Source organism: Macrobrachium nipponense, chromosome 12, assembly GCF_015104395.2.
Source record: "Macrobrachium nipponense isolate FS-2020 chromosome 12, ASM1510439v2, whole genome shotgun sequence".
NCBI lineage: Eukaryota > Metazoa > Arthropoda > Malacostraca > Decapoda > Palaemonidae > Macrobrachium > Macrobrachium nipponense.
The window spans coordinates 96,186,304-96,213,636 of NC_087205.1; the positions used below are offsets into that span (position 1 = coordinate 96,186,304).

At 36.8% G+C, this 27,333-nt stretch overlaps 2 protein-coding genes across 8 annotated transcripts in view; both read right to left on the reverse strand.

Annotated features, from left to right (window-relative positions):
• Window positions 1-13,947, reverse strand: part of LOC135224681 (cAMP-regulated phosphoprotein 21-like) — a 309,729-nt gene extending 295,782 nt beyond the window's left edge. For 4 of the 7 annotated variants that reach the window (XM_064263932.1, XM_064263931.1, XM_064263936.1 and 1 more), the window contains exon 1: window positions 13,793-13,946. The gene's annotated coding sequence lies outside the window, so the exon portion shown is untranslated. Of the gene's footprint in view, window positions 1-13,792 lie in introns of all 7 variants that reach the window. The other 3 variants (XM_064263935.1, XM_064263929.1, XM_064263934.1) reach the window with 2 other exon arrangements.
• A 5,693-nt stretch (window positions 13,948-19,640) lies between these two features.
• Window positions 19,641-26,774, reverse strand: LOC135225057 (glutamate receptor ionotropic, delta-1-like). The gene is made up of 7 exons (XM_064264325.1): window positions 26,659-26,774; window positions 23,342-23,432; window positions 22,199-22,493; window positions 21,592-21,809; window positions 21,083-21,263; window positions 20,829-20,928; window positions 19,641-20,187 (listed from the first exon to the last, which is right to left on the reverse strand). Exons 1-7 carry the CDS (start codon window positions 26,700-26,702, stop codon window positions 20,088-20,090), a joined length of 1,029 nt encoding a protein of 342 aa, XP_064120395.1. The 5' UTR covers window positions 26,703-26,774; the 3' UTR covers window positions 19,641-20,087.
• Window positions 26,775-27,333: the final 559 nt, after the last annotated feature.

Consider the following 27,333-nt stretch of genomic DNA (forward strand, 5'->3'; position numbering starts at 1 on the left):
CGTCGTCTTCAAACAACTCGCGAAGTCCCGAGGTTTAAGTCATCCGCATCCGCGGGTTTATACACTGACCTTTCCAAGCCGTTTCCGTAGTTCAGCAAAATCGATATTGCATAAACCATCGGTGTTGTCACTTATCCTCCTGAACTTTACATTTCGCCAAATACCACGGAAGAGAAGTCTCGCGTCCACACACTTCCGGATTTTTAAAGTTACAGCCTTTGTGAACATCCGGATAATGTCGCGAGCTTTCGAGCGTAAAAGACGAAACTCGTTTTAATCGAAGTTATTTCATATAATATACCTCATATTATTAAGTATATTCTTTTCACATACAAAATAAAATATACACAAAACGCAGACGGTGCTTAATAAATGTATGCTCAGGTGCTGATGGAAAGAAACACGTCATAAGGAAGACAGGAAGATGATATTTACAGTAGGAATGTACTAAATAAATCAAAACTTATACAACGCCGGAAAGAAGCCATCCAATAACTGTCACTTGCAGACAGTATGTACACCTCCATATTTCATTGTCACTTCCCATTCAACACCAGCAGCGACACACCACCTTTGATAAAGAATAACGCATGCTACTTTGATTCTGAGCAATACATTTAAATTACTAAATGATAACAAAATGAATTTTGAACTTGAATTTTGGTCCTCTCACACTTCGTGGTTCCAAGCTCAACTTGGCCTAGTCAAACTAACACTAATAAAAAGCAGATAAATCAAATCCTAAAGGGTAGTTATCAAAGGACTTCAAGCAATGTCCCTCAGGTAGCAAGAGGTAATGGTGATCTGCGTATCCTTGACTCCTCAACTCAATACCTGACTCCTGCACAAGATAAAAAATTAAAAAGAAAACCATTCCCTGCACTGGACGACCAATACACCCACTTAATTGCCACATGAATCCAGAAATAAATGGTGTTCTTGCACAACTACTTTTTATACCTCCCAAAACTAACAAACAGACACCATATATCAGTACAAAGCACGCACTTAGCACAGGTGCAACTCATCTCAATCATTGCCTACTAAGTCCCAAATGGGTGGGATGGAGAATTTCTGATGAAATCTGAATTTCTGCCACATACTCTGTATCAAAATGGGAAACAGAGTATAATCCCATCCTCTGAATGCTAGACTTGGTGCAAGAGACATTGTTTGAAAAAGCAAGGCTTGTAGCTGTGTTATACAAGTAATGTGCAAGTCATTTGCTTAGTTATTTAGGACAGATCCCTTCTCCATCAAGTCGTGCCTGAGGGAGGCTTTTCATCAGTCTGCATCCTCAGGCATAATAACTTTTTCTGACATACCAAAAGAAGGAGAACTGACTTAGAAGAACAGCTGGAGGGCAAGAAATTCTCTGATCTTCAGATCAGAGAATCTACCCCTTCCATCGCAAGTGGGAACCACGACAGTCAGAACGAGAGCATCAAACCTGAAGCAAACTTCAAAGTCTTCTCAAATGAGCCCACTGTTCTTGCAAAAATACTTATGCAACTCATTCTGCTGCACCTCACAAGAGGCAATGAGTTAGCAACAGACTCAGATGGTTCCTTAGGTAAAGTATGTTCAGAGACCAAGGAGGAGGACAACAACCCTGTGCTAGAGGAGATGGGAATAGAATGGGACATAACCAAAAGCAAGGTCCTCATGCCACTATGACTGAGCTGGAGACCAAGACTGGTACAGTGCACAGTGAACTGTGGCAGGTCTAGGCAGGCCAGGACCTGGAACAAGCAAACGTAGTCAGTCATAACATGTATCCTTCTGCCATACTTCTGAGGCAGGACTTTCTCCCCTTCCTGCAATCTGGGGATCAGGAAAAGGATAGAGAGGGTGGAGAAGTAGTAGAAGAGACTGTCAATAGACTGTTCTGATAGAATCATGGCCAAAGGCCAAGCGCTGGGACCTTTGAGGTCATTCAGTGCTGAAACAGAAATTACCTGTAAAAGGGTGCATAGGCATAACAGGAGAGGAAAAACTTGCAGTTGCATTGTGAAACAATGGTTAGGAGAGGGTGAAAAGAAAGATGGAAGAAACAGAATATGAACACAAGTACAGTAAAAGGAATGAAAAGCATTGCTGCTAGGGGTCAAAGGGACGATGCACAGAACCTTATATTGCCTACAGTGCACCACAAGAGGTGCACTGATGGCACTAACCCCTACAGGAGATTGTTCTGATGGGATGATCCAAGAGTCAAGCCAGCAAAAACAGCAGCCAGACAGCTCTGCAGCAAAGACAGGGACCAAAGCGGCAGCAGAAACAGCAATAGCAGCAAGAACACGAGCACTGATTGAAGCCAAATGTTAAAAAAGGCACCAAATAAAGGCTCAAATGTCGACCAGAGAGAAAGCCATAGAGACATCAGCAACTCCTGGAACTCCAGCAGGAAGCTTCGGGCCTAGTCTAGCATTGCAAGGGCAGGAGAAATCGGTCTCAGGAGATCAGTCACTGAGGTTCAAGGAACATTCACCAGCAGAGTAGTACTTGAACTAACACAGAGGAAAGCATCAAGTGGTTGTTTATGGCCCTTGACAAATCTTCCTCTGATCAAATAGCAAGAGAAGTATGGCAAGGAGCTGCTCCAACTGGAGAAGTATAGGTCGTAACAAGCCAAAGAGGTGAAGGAAAAGGTGCTACCCTTCACGGCACAAAAAAATTGGGATACTGACCATGGTCCTGTTTTTTTGTGGCATCGCTGAGTAATATCTACAGCTAAGACCTGTTCAATGCAGAAAAAGGCAAATGAGATTCTACAAACACACTGCTGAAGATTCAATTGGTGGAAGAAAGAAAAAATGGAGGACTGGGTAGCCATCACCCAAAGGTGGAATTGGCATAGATACTTGTGGTGAAAGGACTGAACAACATGTATGGTGGTATATTACGTCAAAAGATCACAACAATGAACTAAAAACAGATGGCATTGCCAGAAAGATTTGATGCCAAGCAATCTAAGGCAGCAAGACACCACTAATCACCACATAGTTTTTCAGTGATACTGTCCTTCATGGGAGGACAACAGTACTGACAATAAATTTCAGAAAAACATAGTGACTGGATTGAAGCTAAAGGGATATCCAGCAGCAAAGTGACAACAAGATGACATCCTGATCAGCAAATGTCAAACTGCAAAGAGGTCCAGTATCAGGACTAGATCTGAACAAAGCGCATCAGCAACAAGAAAATTATACAAGGTGTAAGATGGTGATGGTGCTGGCTTCCATAGACATGCAACAGGAAAGCTAGCTGTGAAACTGAATTTAGTCTAAGTTAATTTGGGGAAACATCTGACAGAAAACACCTAAAGGATGGATATATGGGCATCTCAGCCACATGGGTGCAACACAACAAAAATAGCAAAACACCACAAACGCACCCACAATCAGAATCAGAGCTCTAAGGATACCATTGGACATCACTGCAAAACAGAGAGAAGAAATCAATACAACAAACATATTAAGTTGGCTTTTCTTCAAAAGATCTACTCATAGAGATATTATGTATCTAGAGCTTTATAAACTGCTAATGCTCTTAGAATAGTACATACTGTATTACAAAAAGTGAAGCAATGACCTATACAACTCAGTGGAGTTGTTGCAAAAACATTTTTGACAAGCCAGTTAAATTTCAATTTTTGCATCACAATGAATTTTATTGGAAAAGTATTGCCTGAAGACCTGAAAGCTTCATGTTCTGTTAAGTTGGATTCCACAATATGAAATATTATCCAGTCAAAAATTTGAATTATCACAGTTAGGGTAGCTAAGAAGGAAGAAACAATGAATGACCGAGGAGCATGCAATTCACACACAATTATTGGCTGAATAAACCAGGCAGCTGAATCATTAGACCACCTAACCACAAAGTCATCACAGTGTGTAAGAATTATTCTACAAACATTACAACTCTAGACAGCAAAATTCCTTCGATGGATACAAGCAGAATGACCATCCCCCCCCCCCCCCCCAAAACTTTTGTGGGCAATAAGTGAGGTTAAAGAGCTCCATAAAATATGTTTTTGAAAGCAGCATTCAAACAACTGATACAGTTTGGATTATTGGAAAATTCATCTAATCTAAGCCATGCTACCAAAGAGTAAATTCCCTTGGGCTGAAGAACAGTGCGTACACTTTACTACAAAACTATGGACACAAATAATTTCATATTTTCCCCATTTGTAAAATACTGAACTTGACATTTTCTGCTTACAATGCTGCAAACATCTGATGCGCAGTTTTATGGCACAGTCTCTCCGTATTGTACCAAATTTAAATTTCTGGCAATCTAAGCTTTTTTATTATAATAAAATGTTTACCAGAAAACAAATATAAAAATTTGTACACATATTAACAAGTTCCCTGTTGTGAATGCAAAATCATCTCTGCGAATCATTTTTTAATGTCTCCATGTAGTATAGCTCAGTTAACATAGGATTACAGTGGGGGCATCGCTTATTCACGGATCAGTATTCACGGATCCAGTTAACTCCGGGTTTTTTCTTGGACCGTTTCTCATGTTACATCACTGGTATGAATCGCTGCATCACGGGTTTGTGTGTTGCGTATGCGATGTTTTTCGGTAGGCTAACCCTCGGCCGTGGTCCGATAACTACCAACATTCATTTAAAGACTCATATAATGATATTAACTGACAATAAAGGTAATAAAACCATTCTCACCTAATATATTATTGTCCTATCTTCGAAATAAATAGCCTATTCAAGGTTTATGTACGACGTTCATTGGTAGGCTAAGCGTAGTTGCAGTGCGATAACCACCAACGTACACAAACATTCACATTATGATATTAACTGACAATAAAGGTAATAAAACCATTCTTCCCACATATATTTATAGTCATATCTTTCATAATAAATACCTATTCGAAGAATAATTCCACATCATTGCACTCAACTTATCGTCGGAGTGGCCAGCCACAAAATGTAAGCATATACCTTTACGTACGAAAAATGGTTTATGTATACGGTTGCGTTCAAAGCGACATTTTTTGTTTTGATAAACTTTTAGAAATTTTAATAGTAGTGGTAGTGTAATTACAGTAGTAATAACATTAAGGCTAAAATTAATTCGAACTTCATTATTATTTTGGCAGTATTCGTATATAACTTCTCTGAACAATGAAGTCATACAAACGCTATTTGTCATAGATTTATCGTAAGTATTGCTGTTTGTTATTGGCGACGAAGCGTAAACGAAATACATAAAAGCATTTTTTACCTACATATTATACGTCATATCTTCATAATAAAAAGGCTATTCGTGGAGTAATTCCATATCAGTGAAATCAATTTTATCTATGCGAGGCCAGCCAGCTGACAAAATGTACGTACGTATATGAAAATCAAATTATGGTAGCGTTCACAGCAAGTACTATTCATGCTACGTAGTAATAATGTTTGGAATATACGTAACATTAATTTTCAATACAAAATATCATCGTTATTTTGGTAGTGAATAATAGTTTAGAATTATCATACATACACTGCATTGTTATGGGTTTGTGCCAGTGATAAAACAACCAAAATAACGTTCTCCTTTAAGTCAACGCGTTTAGGAAAAACAGGACATAGAATCGACTTTGCGACTTCGTTCACTTTGATATTTTTAACGATACAATAACTATCATTTGTACTACTAAAACCATCTTCACATAAGTAATTTTTCGTAAGATATGTGTTGTTACAAAAGCTAGCTTATACATAAAAGGCTTTTATAATTTAAGTCATCTTAGATATACATATGTACCCAAACTCATTGTGTGAAATTTACTACTGTTTCCTCGGATATTGAAATACTTTAGCATCATTCAAACACTTTAATAATATAATGCATAAATACTAGGCTATACATATTTACATTGTATACAAAATACTACATACAGTTATATACACATACTTTTATATACAAAGTTAACAGTTATATACACATACTTTTATATACAAAATTAATCATATGAGTAGTGATCAGACGACAGCTGTGCACTGGACTACGTACGTACTACTTGGAAGATAAAACAAACAAAAATTTTGTTGTTGTTAGTCGCCGGGATAGATTAACATTTTTCCAGAGATTAAAGAGCTGAATTTTGTTTTGAAGGTATGTCAACCGCGTTAGTAAATAGGTATCATCTTCTAAGGAATTTTTTTTTTCTCTTCTTTTTGCGGAAGAATCTTCAAGCCATTTTGCATTCAAAGTAATGAGAAGGAATCATTCTATTCTTCATGAAATCAGTAAAATACTTACACTAATAAAAACTAAAACTACGTACTGTATGCAAAACACATATATCATCGTTAGCTTCGTGTGTGTAAACGTTCATTCTAAGAAATTACAGAGTAGTATAACTAACACCTGATTGGTTGGTTGGTAGCCATGGAGATCTGTTATCCAATGACTGCCCTCTGCTTCTGTTCTATTTATAGACATACGCCATGGATGGCACTAGGTTTGAACGTTACCATGTTCGTGATTTTCTGACTGCTGACACAAAAATTACTCAATAATTTTCTTTATATGATTATTCCTTCGTGAAAACAATAATATAATATCGCGGTTGACATACCTTCAAACAAAATTCAGCTTTTTAATCTCTGGAAAAATGTTAATCTATCCCGGCGACTAACAACAACAAAATTTTTGTTCGTTTTATCTTCCAAGTAGTACGTACGTTAGTCCAGTGCACAGCTGTCGTCTGATCACTACTCATATGATTAACTTTGTATATAAAAGTATGTGTATATAACTGTTAACTTTGTATATAAAAGTATGGGTATATAACTGTATGTAGTATTTCGTATACGATGTAAATATGTATAGCATAGTATTTATGCATTATAATTATTAAAGTGTTTGAATGATGCTAAAGTATTTCAATATCCGAGGAAACAGTAGTAAATTTCCCCACAATGAGTTTGGGTGCATATGTATATCTAAGATGACTTAAATTATAAAAGCCTTTTATGTATAAGCTAGCTTTTGCAACAACACATATCTTACGAAAAAGAAAATTACTTATGTGAAGATGGTTTTTGTAGTACAAATGATAGTTATTGTATCGTTAAAAATATCAAAGTGAACGAAAGTCGCAAAGTCGATTCTATGTCATGTTCTTAACTTTAACGTATAGTGGTATGAAAAACACCAGTGTGTCCGTAGCGATGCGTCATCAATATAGTGGTATGAAAATACCACATGGTGTTGTAGCGATACGTAATCACAAAGTACAAACCATCCTTTTCCCTGGACCATCCTCAGAATTTTACGACTCTTCAACTTCAAGATCGATATGGTAAAATATATTTATATAGTCATACTTATTGTTAAAATTCACAAGTTGAACTGCAAAACATTATTATATTTTGATTGTTATGTACATATATTTTTTGTGTTTTTACGGAATGTTTGTTTTGTTTTGAAAATAATACCTATTAGTGAACATATGGTATTAATTGTCCCACTATTTTATTATAGGTCATCTTAATTATCTCACATTCATTTAACAGTATTATATTAATATTTATTTAAATAAACTGTAATTAATAAATAACAATAATGAAAAACATAAAGGGAAAAATGTTTTTGCTGCAGTAGTGGTGTTTGTTTGATTATGCATCTGACCTCACATTTCCGAAATCTGAAAAATTCCAAAAACCGAAACATCGGAATGTGTGTTTACTGCACATTTTTTTAAACACGCACACAATGTCTACACATTTACTGCAAATTACAGTACATACGTATTTATTCCTGAGAGAGAGAGAGAGAGCAGATGAGAGAGAGAGAGAAGACGGGAGAGAGAGAGATGAGAGAGAGAGAGTAATTGATTAAGGACTCCAAGGCGTGTTATTTTTACAATTATTTTATTATCTTGGGATTTTTTTTTTAATCTTGAGATTTTCTATTCAATTCTCGAGATTAATAAGAAAATTACCGTAAATTGACTAGCATCAGCACACATCTGAATGACTCGGCCATTAGCAGGCTAAACCACCAACCTTATGAACTTGCATGATACATGAGATACATGACAAAACACAAAACCACTGTTTATTGGTGAAAATTAGGGGGTCGAACACGATATGGGAGATTGCACGTTATTCGAGTATATACGGTATGTGATTTTTTTTTTTATTTTTGCCTTTTATGGAACAAAATCTAGCAAGAAATTGCCATTCCCAGTTGGCAAACATGGCCTACAAACGTTTGTTTGTTGTTGTTATGAAATGTGGTGTGCCGCGTGCGGCGCGTTCTTTAAATTGTACCCATATAAACGAGTTAATTATGTGGCATCCAAAAGCCCTGATTCTTTTACTCCTTATGGAAAGACGCCTAAAGGTCAGATGAAGGTTTTTACGTGGAATATACCTAGTATTAACGTGTTGTGACGAAGGGAAGAGATGTTTCGCTGCATACTGTTGGTAGCATTATCGTTTATTATATTACTGGATTGCACTGCAAAATCGTCGCCATCTTTTATCAACATAGATTGTTGGTGAGTACCCATATGATTTACATATTTTGATAGTTCTCTTACCACTCATCCTCTCTTTCCTTGTAAAAAAAAAAGAGGCCCACCATGCGTATGTAGGCTTCTAGCTGTAATCCCTAGGCTAGTAGGCTACATATGTACAGTAGTACATATACTACATTTATTTTTTAAGGCTAATTTTGTACAATAACTTTAAAACTGTCTTGAATTTAGTTTTAGGTGATAGTTGAAAACATATTTGGTGTTTAATGTTTTTGAAAACTCAAAGGTATGCAAGTTTATAAACATTGGAATAGTGGTCTTGGGTGGGTTAACTATTAAAGTAGGCAAGTTTTAAGCAATTTTTGAGGGGGGTATCAGGATAACACGGGTATTTACTTATCACGGGGGGTTCTGGGCCCTATCCCCCGTGAATAACGAGGCCCCACTGTACATGGGATGTCAGTACATGTTGAAACACTGTATCCTTCACTATACAGCCAGTCCCCCAGCTACGCGGTTCGGCTTACGACGTTCCGAGGTTAAGGAGCTTCTCATTATATTCATCAGACATTATTTCCTGGGTTACAATGCCTACAACGTTTGATCTGGCAGATGAAATGACACAAAAAGGCAAAGTAATCAATGTTTGAAGGTTTTTTTTTGATGAAACATGCAATGAGAATGCAGTTTACAGTTTTTAATGGCCCCCAAAGCATTAAAAGTAAGGTTTTCTTAGGATTTTTTACGATGTTCCGGCTTACGACAATTTTCGGCTTACAACGCGGTCTCAAGAACAGAACCCTCGGAAGATCGGCCTGTATCTGATAACCATGAACAACTATAAATTGCATATGTACCTCTCAATGTAACTTCAGCTTATCTATTGAAAGTCACTTGTAGGGATGTACTTGAAGTTTATTTAAACCTCAAGTATTTCTGTATTTCATGCAACTTTCAATATCCCACAGTACATACATCCATAGTTTTCTGCACATAGCACAATTCTTGAATGGCTCTATGTATGCACTGGATACATGAAACATTCAGCCTCAAAATATTATAACTACAACTTTTCCAATCTCGTCTTAATATAATCAAATACCCCCAAGTTGTTATTTTACCCTCCCCCCCAACAGAAACTTCCCATCCAACATACAAGGAAGGTGGCTATGAATGACGAACAGGTAGAGAAAAACCTAAAGAATGCAGAATGGAATGTGATTGTGCTCAACTCCCAAATATGACTAGCTAGAGTTTGATGAAAAACTTTATACAAAGAATAAAATAACTATGACTTATATAGCATGTAAAACTGAACATTATCTTGAGGCAATGTGGACATGTGAACTTGAGGGTAACTTTCTTGATTAAGTTGAAAGTAATTTAGTAAATAAATAATGGAATGAACAGAATCAAAAGGACACTGATTCTGATGCCTATTTGGTAGAAGAATGGCTTCTTGTCAATAGTAGTTTAGCATTACATATGAGGTGATTAAAATGTTTCCCTGCCTCAATTAAATAAGTAATGAATGATCTTATCCTACTGTACTCTTGGTCATCACCTAAGGGTGAGAACTTCAGCCCTTTATGTCGAATGTCATAAACATACCATAACTCCTATATAAGCATGGGAAGCAAAATACGTAGTCCAAAATTGCTAAAAGAACCTGGAAAATTTACAACATGCACAGCAGTCTAATCATGCCATGCAAAACTGAACTCAGCCCTCAATATTTCACCAGTGGTGAGGGGTTACAAATTACCCAAAAAAAATATATTTGTGGGGGGTTACATATGACCCTAAAAAACATACTTAAGGCAAATACCTTGTGACACTCATTGCAGAGCCTCTGAGTAAGCAATAATGTTACATTCAAGAAGCCAACTATTGTATGTACCTGATATAAGAAAGGAAAAAATGCAACTGAACACAATATTTAGGACATGCTGCTAGGGTTATTAAAGAAAAAGCACAAAGTGAGAATTTGTTCTTTACTGAATAGTAAAACACCATCTCTGCATTTAGTTCATATCTTTGCTGAATCTTTTCTGCACTAACAGTGGGTAACTTGGATGTAGTTTTTGTCATAAAACTGCAAAAGGAATGAAAAATACAGTATCTTGTGTTTAGCTACATATGTAAAAATTTACAATTTCCAAACAAATAATATTCACTAACATTTCTTTCTATTTGTTTTTAGGACTAAAGAAAAAGAAATTCCCCAAGCAATGTTATTCGCATATACAGAGCAATTAGTAAAACAAAAGTAGATTTTTAATTTTTTTTTTTTAAATGAGAAGGATGAAAAAAAAAAGGGTCCTAGAAGATGTACGTACCTCAAATTAAAACTGATTCATATGTTGACCTTTTCAATTTCATAAAACAACTAAAGCAATAGCCAAATTAGTTAATATATGCCTTCCTATATTGGCTGCCCACCATTAACAACTTAATGCCCAAGAACTAATTATATACAATTTGAGAAAGATCTCATGTAGTATGTAGAAAAATAATTTAGAAAGCAGAATCAGTGGAAGAAGTCTATAAATGTTTGAAGATGAAAAGAGTGAAAACAGTGGCGTCATTTCAGATGTTTGGTGAGCCCTAACAGACGGGGGTGGGGAGGGGGGTTGCGGTAAGCCCCCTCAGAAATTTTTGGAAATTTATGTGCATTTTGAAGCCATATAAGATTCACCTTGGAGTGCCTTTTACTGTTGTTATTATTATCATTGTTATTTCAAAGGTTAGAGTGAACAAACCAAGTCTTGGGGGGCCATCAGTGTCTTGAGGGGGCAAGTGGCCTCCCAACCACCACCAAATGATGCCCCTGGAGGGGAAAGGAGAGTCAAGATCTGAAAATCAATAAAAGTGAAACCAACTTTATGGTAACCAGAATTGAAGCACATGAGAAATTTCTGTTCAGTCTCAACATTTCAATGCTGCAGAAAAGCTGCAAGAATTAATGCAATATCATGCAGCAATTATAACATATGTCACAGGAGATGCTATGGATTGCAAAAGATGAAGATAATGTAATGAAGGAGGTGAGATTTTGGAGGAGCCAGAACATAGCTTGTGAGGCTTAATTCAGCCTAAAATGACATAATCTAGTCTTTGCCTATATCTCACATAAAACCTAGGAACATGAAGCACCAAATAGCAATATAACCAATGGTCAAATTTAATTGAAAATCTTCTAACGTACTTCATTACGACAAATAAGAGATTTTTCCAATTATACATAAGATAGGAATTGTAAATGTTGGGAAATATTCACTGACAAATAAAGGTAACAAACCAAACAACAACAATAGCCTAACTTAAACTCAGAATTACAGCATACTTCATCTAAACTATCAACTACATAAACATGAACGATCCCAAATCAGGGTATCCTCCTCTTTTAAACTAGACCTGGATGTGTTTGGAGTCTCAGACAGGGATAACTGAAGTTTCAATCAGTTTTATGTAGGAACAGAAATCATGGAAAAGTTTTAGTAATCTAAATTTTAAGTGAGAATTAAAACAAGTTAAACAACTGTAACCAAAAAGTTCTATTCATTTAATTCCATACCAACTACACTCATTGCATTCCCTCTCACACAAGACACATCCCCTCCACTGACATGAAAAACCCAGGCCCCATGTTACAAAAGAATGGCAACTTATTCAATCAGTCTGCATATATCATTTTACAGTAACACCAGTCCAGGAGCCCTATTTTCAACCTGTGAAAACTGGTGGTTTAGGGTCCCCCCCCCACCACCTTAATAACCAATGATAAGTAAGCCTCACTTACTAATTCCTTAGTAATAAAATAGGACTACAAGGTCAGTATCAAAAACTTACAGCAAGAACCAACTCATCTAATAAATTGGAAGAGGAGGCGGTTGCCACCCTATTAGCTAGGTATGTCACAGCATCTTATGTTAGGTTAGGTGAAATTATGATGCACCTGAATTTCCCTCTGCAATACTATGTGGAATCTTGGTCAGGTTAGGTTGGAAGGGGAGGGGCTTTAACTATGGATAGGTTAGGATGTGACTATCCTTGCCACAGTTTCCAGCATTGTAATTCACTAAAAGTTCATTGTTTTTTATTACACATAAACCACTGCTTATTTTTCTTCTACTTATTTCGTGTTTTAAATATTTTTTTAGCCCTTTTTTTTTTATTATTTCATTTGTAGTCTACACGACTCTGCTACCATTAATTCTGACAGGAATCCCCCATGTAGTTCTGAAGGTAATGAGAAGAGGAAGTACAAAAATGACTGGTTTGGAACAACAGTAAATCAGTAGGTAGTACAAAATTAATAAGACATAAATTACGCACACTGAAAAAGATAGCCTATAGGTAGTTCAAGTCCTTGGTGAGAAAATTATTTGTGTAGACTGGCCTGCTCGGATGAGGACTAGGCCTAGGTACTATAAGACAGGAGGCAGGATACAAGTGGAGACTTGTGGAAGATAAGGCATACCTAAGAACAACATGAGTGGCAGAATTTCATGGTGGCCTTTGGCGCCACGTAATACTAGAGGCAAAAACGGTAATGATGATGACTACCAAAAAGCTAGGCTAATGAGGATAAGGCAGTTGTTCATTTAACCTTATAATTGGTAAAACTGCCTGATAGTTTAGCATCCAAGATGTGAGAAACTGGGAGAAAGGGTACCACTCACTTAACCTCAACGACAAAAGCAACGCATTTTACAATGTACAGTGTCCTGATTCAGGGTATGTTATTGGGTCCTGGGTGGGGGGGGGCTAAATCCCCCCAATCAGGTTACGATCTGTACCTAGGCTAACTTTGTAAAATAAGGTTAGGAGAGGATCAATTTTTTAAAGATGATTTATTCTTGCTAGAATAAGGTTTAATTCATCTTATGACAGTTTTTAAACGATTTTTTTTCCAAAATTTTCCGTAATACGAAAATGAAACAACGAGGCCTAAGACAGCCCTACGGGAGGAATGAAATAATGTAGCTACCTAGGCCTAATAGGTAGGTAGTATTTAAGCAACAAGCTAGCTTAGGCCTATTTAAGCTGCTTTTAAAAAATGGCTTAATCAACCCGTTTAATTATTAAAAAATTCCCGCAAATATTTCGACGCTAAATCAAAGAATCATTTACTGAAGATCTCCCCGAATAAGAGATTTCCTTCTGCCAACGGTAGGCCAGTCCTGAGTACCTATCGTATCCCCGAGTGGCGAGGCCAAACCCATTTTTGCAACAGACGCCTTTAATCGTCGTCTCGACGCCATTTCTTCGCACGTACCTGGATTTACTCGCGGAAGAGGACTTTTCAGATGCGATGGAAGACCAAAACTCAAAGGAAATGTGGCTAAAATACTGTAACACACAATCAATACCAGAACAACAACAAACAGACGATAAATCGGCCGATCTTTGCAGAAGCGTTCTCGGCTCCTATTGGTCGGTCAAGCTCCCATTACTCGATTAGCCAATCAGTTGCCGCGTACGTTCTGTGTTTACATCTGATCGTTTTCTATGAATAAAAGATATTTCATTTTCTATGAATGTATAGAATTTTAAGGCATGACTTAATCATTTTAGCAATCTTTTCATAGACGTTTAAGATGTACTTACTGAGCACGTTGTAAAGGTATTTCATCTTCTATGATATCTAAAATAATTTTTGGCATAACTTAGTCAAATTAGCAATCTTGTCATGGGCAAGTTTAAGATGTACTGAGGAGTGGACGTGTAAAGCCATTGCCTCGACCCATAATCATAACCACCACCACTTCTCAGGACTTCTCATGATAGAGCCGTAATAACGGGATAAGTATTTTTTTAAATTTTCCATTTGAATTTCATTATAACCTAAGTCTTGCGGGCCCAACCTTGCCAGTAATTAATATTTCTTTTGGAGATTCTTAAATTTTCTTATGCGATCAGAAAAACTGGAAATAGAACAGAAAGTGCACTCATAAAAATAATGGTAATACATTTAAAAGCAATTGCTTATCATGCTATATATGTATATATATATATATATATATATATATATATATATATATATATATATATATATATATTATATATATATATATATATATATATATAATTCCCTTCGCAAACTTTAAACATTAAAGTAATTGTATTCGGCCTATCTCACTGACCTGCAGATGTTAAGTCTTTCTCCCCAAGTAATTAAAAGAATATCTCGTCGTACAGGTGTTTGCTTACGCCAGGACAAACATCTGCAAGATTTTTAAGAGCTACAGATGTAGCTGAAGTGAATCTGTTATGTATGTTTCGTAAACTTCTCAACCTTTTGTTCGAGTTAACATTTTATCGTCAGTTTTAAAATCTATATGAAAATGGCAACGTCTTCTTGAAGCAGATTTAGATCAAGCTTGAAGAAAGAAAGAATTCCTTGGATATCTTTTATGTTCAAGCATCGCAGTTCTAGCCTACGTTTGCCATATAGGCCTATAGGCCTATCTGTTCTGGCATCACTGTATTAAAGGGTTTTAATTTGTCTCTCTTTCTTGTTTGTATTTCTAAAATAATGCAGCAACCGAGACTAATGAACTGTCCCAAATAATCCCAAAGGGATTTGATATATCTATACACTAGTACTACCAGTCACCGTTATACTTATTTGGTAAACGGAATCGCAGAGTAAGAACAAAGAAACTTTGAATATTTCACAAGCAACTTTAGAAAGATGTTTCTTCTTACATCAGAATTCGCACCCAACAGAAATCCAACGACAAACGAGTAATACTTCATTTCAGACAACCAGATCTCGGGTCATCAAATCGAATGCGACAAGATTTTGTTCAACCCGAGAGGAGTTTTTGCGCCATAGATTATTCAGGACGACAAGTTTATCCTGTTGTTTATGTACTTTGCAGATGGATTTATTACGGTGCAGATGGCGGGGAGGAATGCTCTCAGTTTCTTTGACGGCGAAGATCAATGTCGCGCATAAATTTTAAAGTGTAAGTTCCCCATTCCGAAGATACATTGGAGTCTGTTTTTGTTTTGGGGGGGGGGAGGAGAGCGGGGGTGGAGAATGGGCGGCTTGGTAGAGGAATCCCCACCCCCCCAAAAAAAACAAAAAAAAGAAGTACCACGAAATAAATCTGTTCAACAAATATAAATATAAATACTCCACAAAGCAACTTTAGTAGAAGCCCTTTGGGGATGACCGTAAAAAACATAAACAAAAGACTGTAAATACCCCCAAAGAAATAATAGTCGTAGATAACAACCCCCGAACTTTGCTGGAGGTCGCTGTCTAGGAAAGCTCCGTAACTTTTGTTTTGCAATTAAACGTGCACAAATCAAAAAAATGTCTTGATAAAAGAAAATTACGGTATATAAAACAAGCTTTATTGAGGATCTACACAAGCAAGAAAACTTATAATGAAGACTTTGGAAGGCCATGGCACTACAGAGACTATTAGGTTGTGTGAATACCAACCAGTATGAAGCTTCTTAGATGGTCCGCTGGTATAGTGATAAGGGACCAGAGAGACCCTGATGAGTTCCACAAGGCTTTGGCCAAGCTGATAAAGATCTTCATTAGTCTAGAAGCGATACGTAGTCCTGTCATTCATCAAATTTGAATTCTTTTCGACCGTTCGTCTTTTTCCATTCTCATAATCTAACCTTAAATTTTCAGCGTTGTCTTGAGAAAAATTACTGGCAGCCCGTATACCAATACCCTAAGGTGTAAAACATGTGAAAAAAAAAAGAAATAAGAAAATTCCTGTTGAGGAAAAAAGTGTTAGTGACATCTCGATGGTTGTAAAATAAAGGCTACATAAATCATGTTGTTACAAACATAGCCAATGAAGTTTATATTTCAAATAAAAACAAAAAATGAAGTCAAAACCAATATACTTCTTATTGGCTGCAGATGGCGCTTGCTCGCCTAGTACTACCAATCAAGTAATACCTTTCAGCAACCGCGCTCAGTCACTGGCCAAATACTGACAGGATTCATAAACGTTCAGTCTTCTGGATTATCTATTGGTTACAACCTTGTTTACGGCATTACTTTAATAATGTAAATAAACTCCACCTTCTTTATCGTGTTTGTCTGCAGCAACATTGACAACAGCACTGTTGTTGGTGGCTTCTTGTTTGCTGGTATCTGTACGCTCTCCCTCGCTCTTTTCGAATTCTAGGTGATGTTCGTTTTGCTGTGGAGTAATCCTCTCCATCTGTTTTTAATCAGTTTGATTTTCAGAGAATTTTAGATTACCGTTGTTACCGATTCCCTTAGACCAAGGAGCGCAAGAGCGCCCTCGAAATATAGTGACGCAGAATATATAGGGCTGATACACTGCTGTATGAGCCGTTTGTTTAAATAATATTAAGCAGATAAATGATCAGCCGTTGCTTATCCGAGTTCCAAATCCTCGGAGGGGATATGAGCTTATAATGGATACCTTATGTAGTGTTTAGAAATATGTATATTATACAAATATATATTATATATATGTGCGTATTCATATACTATATATAATTTTTCTACAAAACGCTGCAGGCATTACGAAATGGAGAGGCGCTACGCTCAAGGAAGAACTAGCCTACAGGAGCGAGTCGAGATCGTGTTCCTGTGGCTGGGCGGGGTAGCGATTCGGGACATCTCCGAACTCCTGGGGACGAGCACCGGAACCGTCTACAGGTGGATTCACCGATGGCTGGAATTCGGCCATTTGGAGCACAAGAAAAGCAAGACTTCTACTTTGCCCTCTCTCCAGGAAATCAGACAACTTCAGTGTCTTGGGTACGATGTCACAAGAGTCGGGGGACTACAGCAGCAGCAGCATCCCTCTCGGTACGATAATGAGTCTTTACGGATGTTGCCAGGGTAGGGTCTGCTTTGGAAGCTCCGTTGAACTACAGAAGTTTTCTCTGTTCGAACTCGGACATTGGCCCAGATTGTTAAATAGAAAATTAAGTCTGGAATCTCTAAATGTAGGATTTCTTAGACATTATTCTTGTTTACATTATTAACATTGTAATTCTCATTATGTTATGAGTTCTTATTATTTGTGAAGAAATCCACAGGGATAAACATTCTTCACCATTTTATTCACTCATGCTATTATTATTATTATTATTATTATTATTATTATTATTATTATTATTATTATTACTAAAATATTTCCACTGGTCAGAATACCCATTCTGTGAAAAAAAAAAAACAATAAAGACTATGCTAGAATACAGTTTTCTATTCTTTAACAAATGATATCGTAAGATTGTCATCTTAGTTTTAGTTTTCTGTAAATGAAAAGTATTGAGTTGGCTTTGTCTGTCCGCCCTCAGATTTTAAAAACTACTGAGGCTAGAGGGCTGCAAATTGGTATGTTCATCATCCACCCTAAAATCATCAGACATACCATAATTGCAGCCCTCTAGACTTAGCAGTTTTTATTTCTATCTAAGGTTAAGTTAGCCATGATATTGCTTCTGGCAACAATGAAGGATAGGCCACCACGGGCGGTGGTTGAAGTTTCATGGGCAGCGGCTTACACAGCATGATACCGAGACCACGGAAGAATAGATCTGTTTTCGGTGGCCTTGATTATGCCCTGTAGCGGCTGGACAGAAAACTCGATTGCGCCGAACAAACTTCGGCGCATTTTTCACTTGTTTTTATATGATTTTGCTAAACTCACAGAGATCACTTGAAAACGTTTGATGTAATAAAAGCAAAAATTCTTCGGGACGTGTTATTTGTTACATTAAAATACTGTTGATTTTATATTATGTTAAATATACCAACTAGAAAGGAAATCACCGAATGTAGTATAGTCTCATATCGGAATTCTTGTTTTATGAATTTATTTATGAAAAAAAAACGAATATGTAATGTAATTGTATATATCAATTTTTCTATTAAACAATTATTTCCTTCCTTATATTCTTTGATTTCTCCAAAACCTCGGCAGATAAAAAATAGTAAGGACTGAAAAAATTTGAGAACCAAAAACTCATTGATTATATTTTTCAAATTACTTATTAACTTCAATGTAATGACGAACCTTATCTTCAATGAAAAACAATCACTCCTCACCTTCAGGAGGTTTTATATGTTCTCAATACTCAGCGATGAATGAAACAGAGTATTTGAGTTGGTAAATAAGTGTAAAAAATGATATCTAATTCGTGTGAACACGAGGTAACACAGGTAGTGGAAGAATAAAATGGTGATATTTACCGAAATGCTCATTTTTATTGTTGCCTCGTTCTGCAAATGCCAAGTCACAGGCAACAATTTGATCAATGTGAACAAAGCTTCATATATATTTTTCGCTTATAATTATAATTATGTACCGCACAAAAATGAAAACGGCATTTCAAAGAAATCGTAGTACTTGAATCATGGAATTTTGAACAATTTGATATATATGTGTGTGAATTATAGACCGGACAAGCATTAGGATTTGAAAACAGTCAGAAAAGATATGCTCCATCAACGCCACATTCAAATATTTACAGTAATTTAGTGTCATGTTACTCATTTTAAAACTCATTTATGTATTCAATTCACACAGTCATTGTATGCGGGGCTCAGGAGTTCCTGCTTCAGTATCATGTACTCCTGCTTGCTGTACTAAGATAGTTTTATAAGGAGAGGAAAACAAATAATCAGCAAGGGGGCAAATAAATGTATTTCTGCTCTATAAATATGAGAAACATTACATTCTTTTGCTTGAGTGCGTGGATTATATCTCGTGTTGACCAAAGAAGAGTAAGAGATCAATTCAGTAGACCAGTAGTTACTTCAGCCCATCAGAAGGAGCACAGAATCTTCCGAGTAGGACCTCCGAGCAAAAGATCACTAGGCCGATAACATATCCGGCAGCGAGTGTAGCGAAACATTCCCTGTCGAAGGAAGAATTAAAAGAGGCTAGTGAAGTTGATATCACCCACTTTATGTACAAACGAAGGGTACATATCGTCTCTGGATTTGTAAGGGTAACTGTGTTAGCACCAACAATCCGCTACGACTTAATTTTCAAGAGCAGTCCATTGTCTGCGGAGTTGGTATAATGAACTATAGAAATATCCGGCTCTCATCGAACAAATCCGATATGATTTTGGTAAATTTCTGAGGTAAATGGGCCATGATGGTTTATGATGGATTCGTGTAAAAATAAGTAAGTACATAGCGGAAAGCCTTCTCTCTCTCTCTCTAATGATGATGACTTCTCCTCAGTCTTATTATCAACAATTAGCACAAACTTTTCTTTGTGGAGATTCATCTTCAGCAGTACTCCCGGGGGAAATATATGCTTGGTATATATAAACATTTAATATGTTATTTATTTATTTTGCTGTGGTCGGTTTGATTGGGGGTGGGGGGAGGGTGAGAGTTACGTCCCCTCTTCTGGGATCGCAGCGTTGAGAAACCCTTCAGTAGAAGAACACCCCTGGGATCAAGTTAGGATCGACAGTGCAGTGGAGGTTTCGAACGAAACAAGCACCCTACGACTTTTGTCAAATCAGTGCTTCGGTGTTCCCCCTGCGACTTCGAACTCACCTACCCAGGTATTCATCAGAGACAAGGGCCGAATTCACGTAGATCTTCGTCGGAGGGTCTTGCAGGACGTGGGGTTCGTCATGGTGCTCTCCAGCCAGTGGCCGTACAGTCCGCCTTCCACGGCGGCTCTTATCCTGTGAAAGTGTCTCCAGTTAATATTCCACGGTACCAAAATAACTTTGTATCTGAACGAAAAATTTTTGAATAAACTACTTATTGTAAATAATCCTATAGTGTCGGTTGATATTTTACAGTACCAAAACAACTTTGTATATAAAAATTCAATAATTTCTTTATTAGCAAATCTTATTATAACTAATCCCTTTTAATGCCAGTTCATATTACTGTACCAAAAGAAGTTTATGTATAAAAATATTAATTTCTTTTAGGCAAAATTGAGTTCATTTTAAAATATTCCTTATAGAAAATTAATATTTTACTTACCAACACAATTTTTTACATGAAAAATAATAATTTCTTAGCAACATTGACTTTATTTTAGATAATCTCTTATAATATCACTTAATATCAAACTGTACCCAAACAGCTTTGTGTATTTAGAAAAAACAATAATAACTTTTTCTAGGAAGCTATTTTCTTTGTAAAAGTCTTTTCATCATTCCAAGCATTCCGATGCAAGCACTTACTTCTTTCTTTGTTAACTAGATAACAAAAATAAGAGTAAAGAAACGGCTAAAGAAAATAACATAAATCGTCTATATGACACAGATCATAAATTCATCAACTCTACATTACTGGAACCACCTTTTTTTACCCTTCATTGATGGGTTCTCTGAGAGGGCTGTACTTCGGGAGCATCATGCTAAAAGCCATTGGGATCAGCATCTCTTTGGAAAAGTAGAATTTGCAGCTTCCTGAAAACGATGTAAAAGAAAGAAACTTAGTTTTACACAAATTTTAGCTAGTCTCATCTTTGAGATTTCAAGACATATGTTCCCAGAAAGAATCGCAAATTCAAGCTCAAGAACTCTGACATCAAGAAAGTTCGTCACAGAAGGATATTCGTACCTTTGTCCATGAAATCCTCCGTCAGGAACAGTTTCATCGCGAGATCTGGGTGAAGAAGGACATGGTCGCCCCTCGACACCAGTCTGTTGGCGGTTTCGACGTACTCCTGAGGAGTTATGTAAGTAATGCGCCCCCTCCGACCGGCTTCGTACACTTCTTTGAATATGCCTGACTCGGCTGCCTGTATAGTGAAATAAAGTTCTATTTAGCCTTCTTGCTCAGCTGTCATGAGCTATTAAAATGTCTTATTAATTGCGATAACAAAAGAATATTCTTCAAACCTCATAAACTCACTTTAACTATTAATGAAGTATCATAGCAGTACAATAGCTGAATAAAAAAATAAATTATGATTGACGTCGGCTAGAAATCGAGGGGTTTCAAAATAAACATATATATAATAAATAAATAAATATATATATATATATATATATATATATATATATATATATATATATTGCATCATCCAGAGCCTCAAAGAACTAGGCGTAAGCAGTGTTCCTACTAACCTCAAAGAACTGGGTGTAAGCAGTGTTGCCAAACCAAATCATGACGACTTTAGGGTCGTCCAGCACGGATCTCAAAGACTGATAAGGCTCCGGAACGCGACGGAATGCCAGGAGAGTAAATAGATTGGCGCTGTAGGCCTCTATGAGCACCAGAACTGTCAGTAGCCATGCGCCGTATATCACCCTCTCCCATCTGATGTTTGTATCCTTGGGAATGTCTGAAAAAAGTTTTGTCCCTAGGCTGTACTCGTGAAGACGTTTGTTTTATATATATATATATATATATATATATATATATATATATATATATATATATATATATATATATATATATATATATAGTATATATATATATATATATATATATATATATATATATATATATATATATATATATAATAAAGGCAATTCGATATTAAGGGCAAGCTAAACTTCGAACCTATGGAGATTCCATCACATAAGACTTATCCGTAAACTGGATTAGGTCACACTCACCCTAATACCAAGAACCATGGGTTCGAATCTGTAATATATTCAACAGAACACACTAATGGAGCTAATGATATGCTTCTTTAAAATTCCCTTTCTCGGCTAAAAACGGTCTTACCTTGCTGTAGCATCGCCCTGATATACATGCTTGGGGTCATCTGAGGCGACAGGGGCACATTTACCCAACTAATCTTAGAGAGAACAGCCAAGATGGCAAAGATCGTGAGTAAAGCTGCGACCGTTGCCGCCCACACAGAGGGCGCCAGAGGCATGACGTAGCTCCACGGGTTGGCTTCGGTGCTTCCTCTTCTTCCCAGAATTCGAATGTAAAATACCATCAAGGTGTCCGCGTAGTCTATGACTAACGCTCGGTTGTAGAGTACCACGGCCGGGCCTATAGCGAAGTCAGCTTCCTATTGAAGACAAGAGAAGAATGTTTGAGAGTATGTTATGTTAACGAACTTATAGTCATTCCGTTATAAAGGTAGGCTGCGATAAATTGATCACAAACAAGTATACGTTCATTTCTTCAACTACTGTATAAACATCTTATCTTTGACTTTTAGGGATGCGAGTCTAAGTTACTTGTTGTCTGTTACTAATGTTTGCAGATAATTCTGTGCTAAGTGATAAGCAAGAACACTCCCCATACTCGTAATCAAGTCTCCAAATATTTGTTACAAACAAATTGAATGTTAGCAAGAATAAAGATACTAAACTAAATGGGATTCGGGTAGATGATGTAATGAAAGCTACAGTACTATAAAGTGTTGTTGATTCATTTATGCATTTGGTAGGATAATGAATATAAAAAGGAAAGACTAAAGACGAGGTGAATCGCGTAATAATGTGAATGCAAAGAAGGTGACAGGAGGTCTGCAAAATGTAATGAAGAGTAAAGGTGGGTTTGGGGAACACAAAATGCAATATAGGACCCTCTTGGTGAACCAGCTCTCCAGCATGGAAATAAGGTGTAGTGTTGAATGTTAGATAAAATGAAGGTCTTGAATTCGTTATTAACATAATATATATGAACTAAGAAACTGGAAAAGTTGCAACATGGTACTACGACAAAAAGGCTGGCTGAAAGTTTGGAGGTGGTCTGATCACGTGGAGAGAAATGGAGACGATTAGTTGACTGAAGATGCCCTTATTAGTAAATCAACTCATTGACAAAAACTGATTATGCTCTGTCCACAATCAATGCATATGGAAGAAACACTTTTCAAAATTAGCTTCGGTCTATTTTGAAATGTACTACCTCTCTCAGCGCAGTCCCCACCAAGCCGTCCCAGCTCCCGTTGGGATAACCGTAGCCCCAGCTACCTATAGGTGGAGTGATTACGTCATACCTGGAAAGAAGAGAATTCGATAAAACTTCGACTTGTGAGACATTTTCAGTCAGCGAAAATTTATTTATCAATTCTAGCAGTTTAGGGCCTAGGCCTTATCATTCAAAAATTAGAACAGCCGATTAGTTAGTTAGTTAGTTAGTTATTTTTATTGACAAGATATACAAAATATAAGTACAAACTTGTCCCAAAAAGATACAATACAAAAAAATACAGAGTAGATAGCTATCTCTTCTTTTTTCTGTAAGTACAAGGCCCATAATGACAAAAAAAAAAAAAAATACAAACATCAAGTACACATTACATCAGCACATAATATCATATACACGAAAAAGTAAAGAAAAAAACATAGCCACCTATAAACCTTGGCTTATTATTGTTAAGTCTCAAACACAACGCTTGTAAAAGAGAGAAAAAAACCTACTTGAGAAAAAAAACATAAAACAGAAGACAAAGACGCACATTATTTATAACTAAGAAGAACTTCATAAACATATGCACACAAATCAGTAATATAATTACTTTCATTTAATAAAGTATTCAAAGAATCGTAACTTAAGTTTGGATATTTATGTCTACACGGCATTGAAAGAGGACAATTGATGAGAGCGTGTGACTCGTCCTGAATAGAGCTATTATCACAGGCACACACCCTTAACTCTGGAGGAGTTCGGCTCCACCTACCCGTTTCTATACAAAGATTATGGGACATTAACCGTAAGCGACTGAAAGCTACGCGAATGTAATCAGCGACATATAATTTATCGGTATATAATCTATGAACTTCCAAGTTGGGATTCAGTTTGCTTCTGTAAGTAACATATTTAGTTGCTGAAGTTGGTCTATTTCTAATTGATGATACGATGTCGTCTAGTGGGTCAATTTGGTCATTAAAGGTTAGGGAATTTTGAATAAATCTGTACCCAGGGGAATCTGCATCCCTACACATTCCATATACAATATGAAAAGGCTCATCCATATCAGGGTCAGACAACTTTGACATAAAAACGTTTCCGTTTTTGGCCACAATGAATTTCGCTGGGGGTATCCCAGACTCAACCAAACACGATCTGTACAGGTATTTACCCTCACATCTAGCAAACTTTTGACTAAGTGATTGTAATTACTTATTGGTTTTTGTAATACATTTGTTAACCAAGTTTCTGACCCATAAAACAAGGATGAAGTCGCCGCTGCTTCAAAAACTTTCTTCTTAAAATAGAATGGCATCTTAGTATTCGTGTTACAAAATATTGAGAACTTGTTTAAGGTTGATTGCCAGTTAGGCTGATGTAAAGAGAGGCAAGTTTTCAACTTCCCGTCATCTGTGAAACCAAGTTCCCAGATAGAGATAATGGTCACAGTAACTCACAGTTTGACCTTGAGCTGTTATTGGCAACTGGTCACCTACATTCTTGTTTATCACGAAAAATTTCCTCTTCTTACCATTAAGCTGCATGCCATATTCATTACAGTAGTTCATCATAATGTCAAATTTTTTAATACACATTTCTCGAGAAGTGGCAAACAATCACTGTGTCATCCATCAACAAAAGCACATGTAAATTACCCAAAAAGCCATCGACTGGAATTGCATCTTTTAACATCCTAACCATTTTATCCATATAAATGACAAACAGTAAACAACTAGTGGGGGCTCCCTGCCGAACACCGACAGAGCTTTCGATCACAGCTGTTCTTAAAACATTTTTAGTGTTACTGTACATCTCTTTAATTGCAGACAACATTCTTTTCCCACATCCTAGTTCCTTCAAATAACTTATCATTTTTCTTCGGGGAACTCGATCATAAGCTTTACTGAAATCTACAAACATTATATACAGTTTTTTCTTCTTGAAGATAGCCAAATCTATTAACAGTCTTAATGACAATATTTGTTCTATACATCCTCTTTTCCTCTGTGCTCCAGCTTGACACTTATCTATACTGAACCATAATTTCAGTCTATTTAATAACAATATGTCATATATCTTGACCTTACAGTATCCATGGATTACTTGATACCTCTATAATTCCCACAATCCATTCTGTTTCCAGATTTAAAAAGTACAACAAGTTTACTGTATCCCCATGATAATAAATAATTTAAATTCAAGAACAAAGCATTAAACACGGCAAAGAAAAACATCAGCCACAAGGCGGGGCAGGCGAACGAACAATCCAGGGCACAGGCCACGCAGAAGCTCTTATTCATATTCACGTCTTCCGAGCCTCGTCCAGCTCTTGTGGGGTAAAAGGGTCGTCAAGAACAGGGATGTAGGGGGCGTCATCAAGAGCACTTATACCTTCACTTTGATTATCACTTATTGCGTGGGTTTAAAAGTGATTCGAAATGAGTCTTGAATTTGCCGTCGTCTGTTGCAATGTATTTTGCCTCTAATATCTGTCCCTTCCAGTCTATAGCTCTCCAGATTGCTTTAGAATCGTTAGACTCAAGTAAACGCTCCCATCTAGGTTTTGTTACATCCCAATCAACACTTCTGCCCTTCACGTTACATTTTTCGGCAACTCTCCTGATCGTCTCTAAGCTTCACTCATTATAGTTTCTATGTGGCCCTGTCTATATTAGTCACATCAGGAGGTTGAATCTGACTCATGCACTGTACAAATTTATCAATATCAACATTGTTATGTGGAATAGTTTTTTTAATCAACCGATTATTATTCATATTTTATATAAGATAGTCCTAAATTTTCTGCTATTTATTCTAATAAAAATTTTAATGACAGATTTTTGACACCTGTGGTAAGCACCACACTTAAAGGGCGTGATCAGACCCCGTATGCCTTGATGCACTTCCAAACTTTCTAACAACCGAATACATTCTCCTGACATTATACACAAATCCAATTCTGATACCCATTCTCTCTTTCTATATGACAAATTTCCACCCATTTCTTTCCCTTTATATGAAAGATGATTCACCACAACCAACGATCTATGGTTACAAATGTCCAGAAGCTTCCGTCCATTACAACTCCGAAAAGAACAGAAAATGACAGAGAAAAGGCGGGAAAATTCTCACGTGAAATTAGCTTTCTTGGCGACCATGTCAACCAGAAACTTCATGGTACCGGATAGTGATTTTTCTTCAGAGGAGATCCGTTAGGACATAGGTCTATTACTCAGAATAATTAGAAAAGGCATTTCACAAACCCTAAAAGAACAGAAAATGACGAGGAGAAAAGGCGGGAAAATTCTCACGTGAAATTAGCCTTCTTGGCGACCATGTCAACCAGAAACTTCATGGTACCGGAGATGCGATATTTTTTCAACGGAGATCCGTCGTCTATCTCCTCATCAAAGTACACGTGAGGTGGATACCTATGGCTGCCGCTACCAGCTTTGCTCCATCGGGAAATCTGAAAAGGAGGTTTCCTTTCCAGACGAGGAGGAGGCATTATGTACCATTTTCATAGACATATTTCACGGAGTTTCTAAATAATCATTTCTTTCCTCTTCTAACAGCTACGAGCAATAATTTTTGTGGGTGTTTGTTAATACCACCGCATTGATGCTGACGTACCTTAAAAAGAAATTTGTCGGGGAACAGCGGCTGGTCTCCAACGTATTTCAGTCTTGATTTTGCAGTCCAAGAAGCTATCAACGTCATCCGGTAACTGTACGGCATGTATGCGTAAACTCCAAACCTAATAAGCCATTGCATAAAGAGAGGCAACTTAAAGATTAATCAGATAAAAACAATAAAGCTTGAGAAAGTTATTTGGTCTACATTCGACGAGAGTCACAGAAAGGAAGATCATTATAAACATACAAACATTTTGGCAAAATGTTATTCCTTATATACATATGGGATACATCGTTATACAAATAGTGGTGAACAAATTTGTTTAATATTCAGTTCTATGTATTAACGGT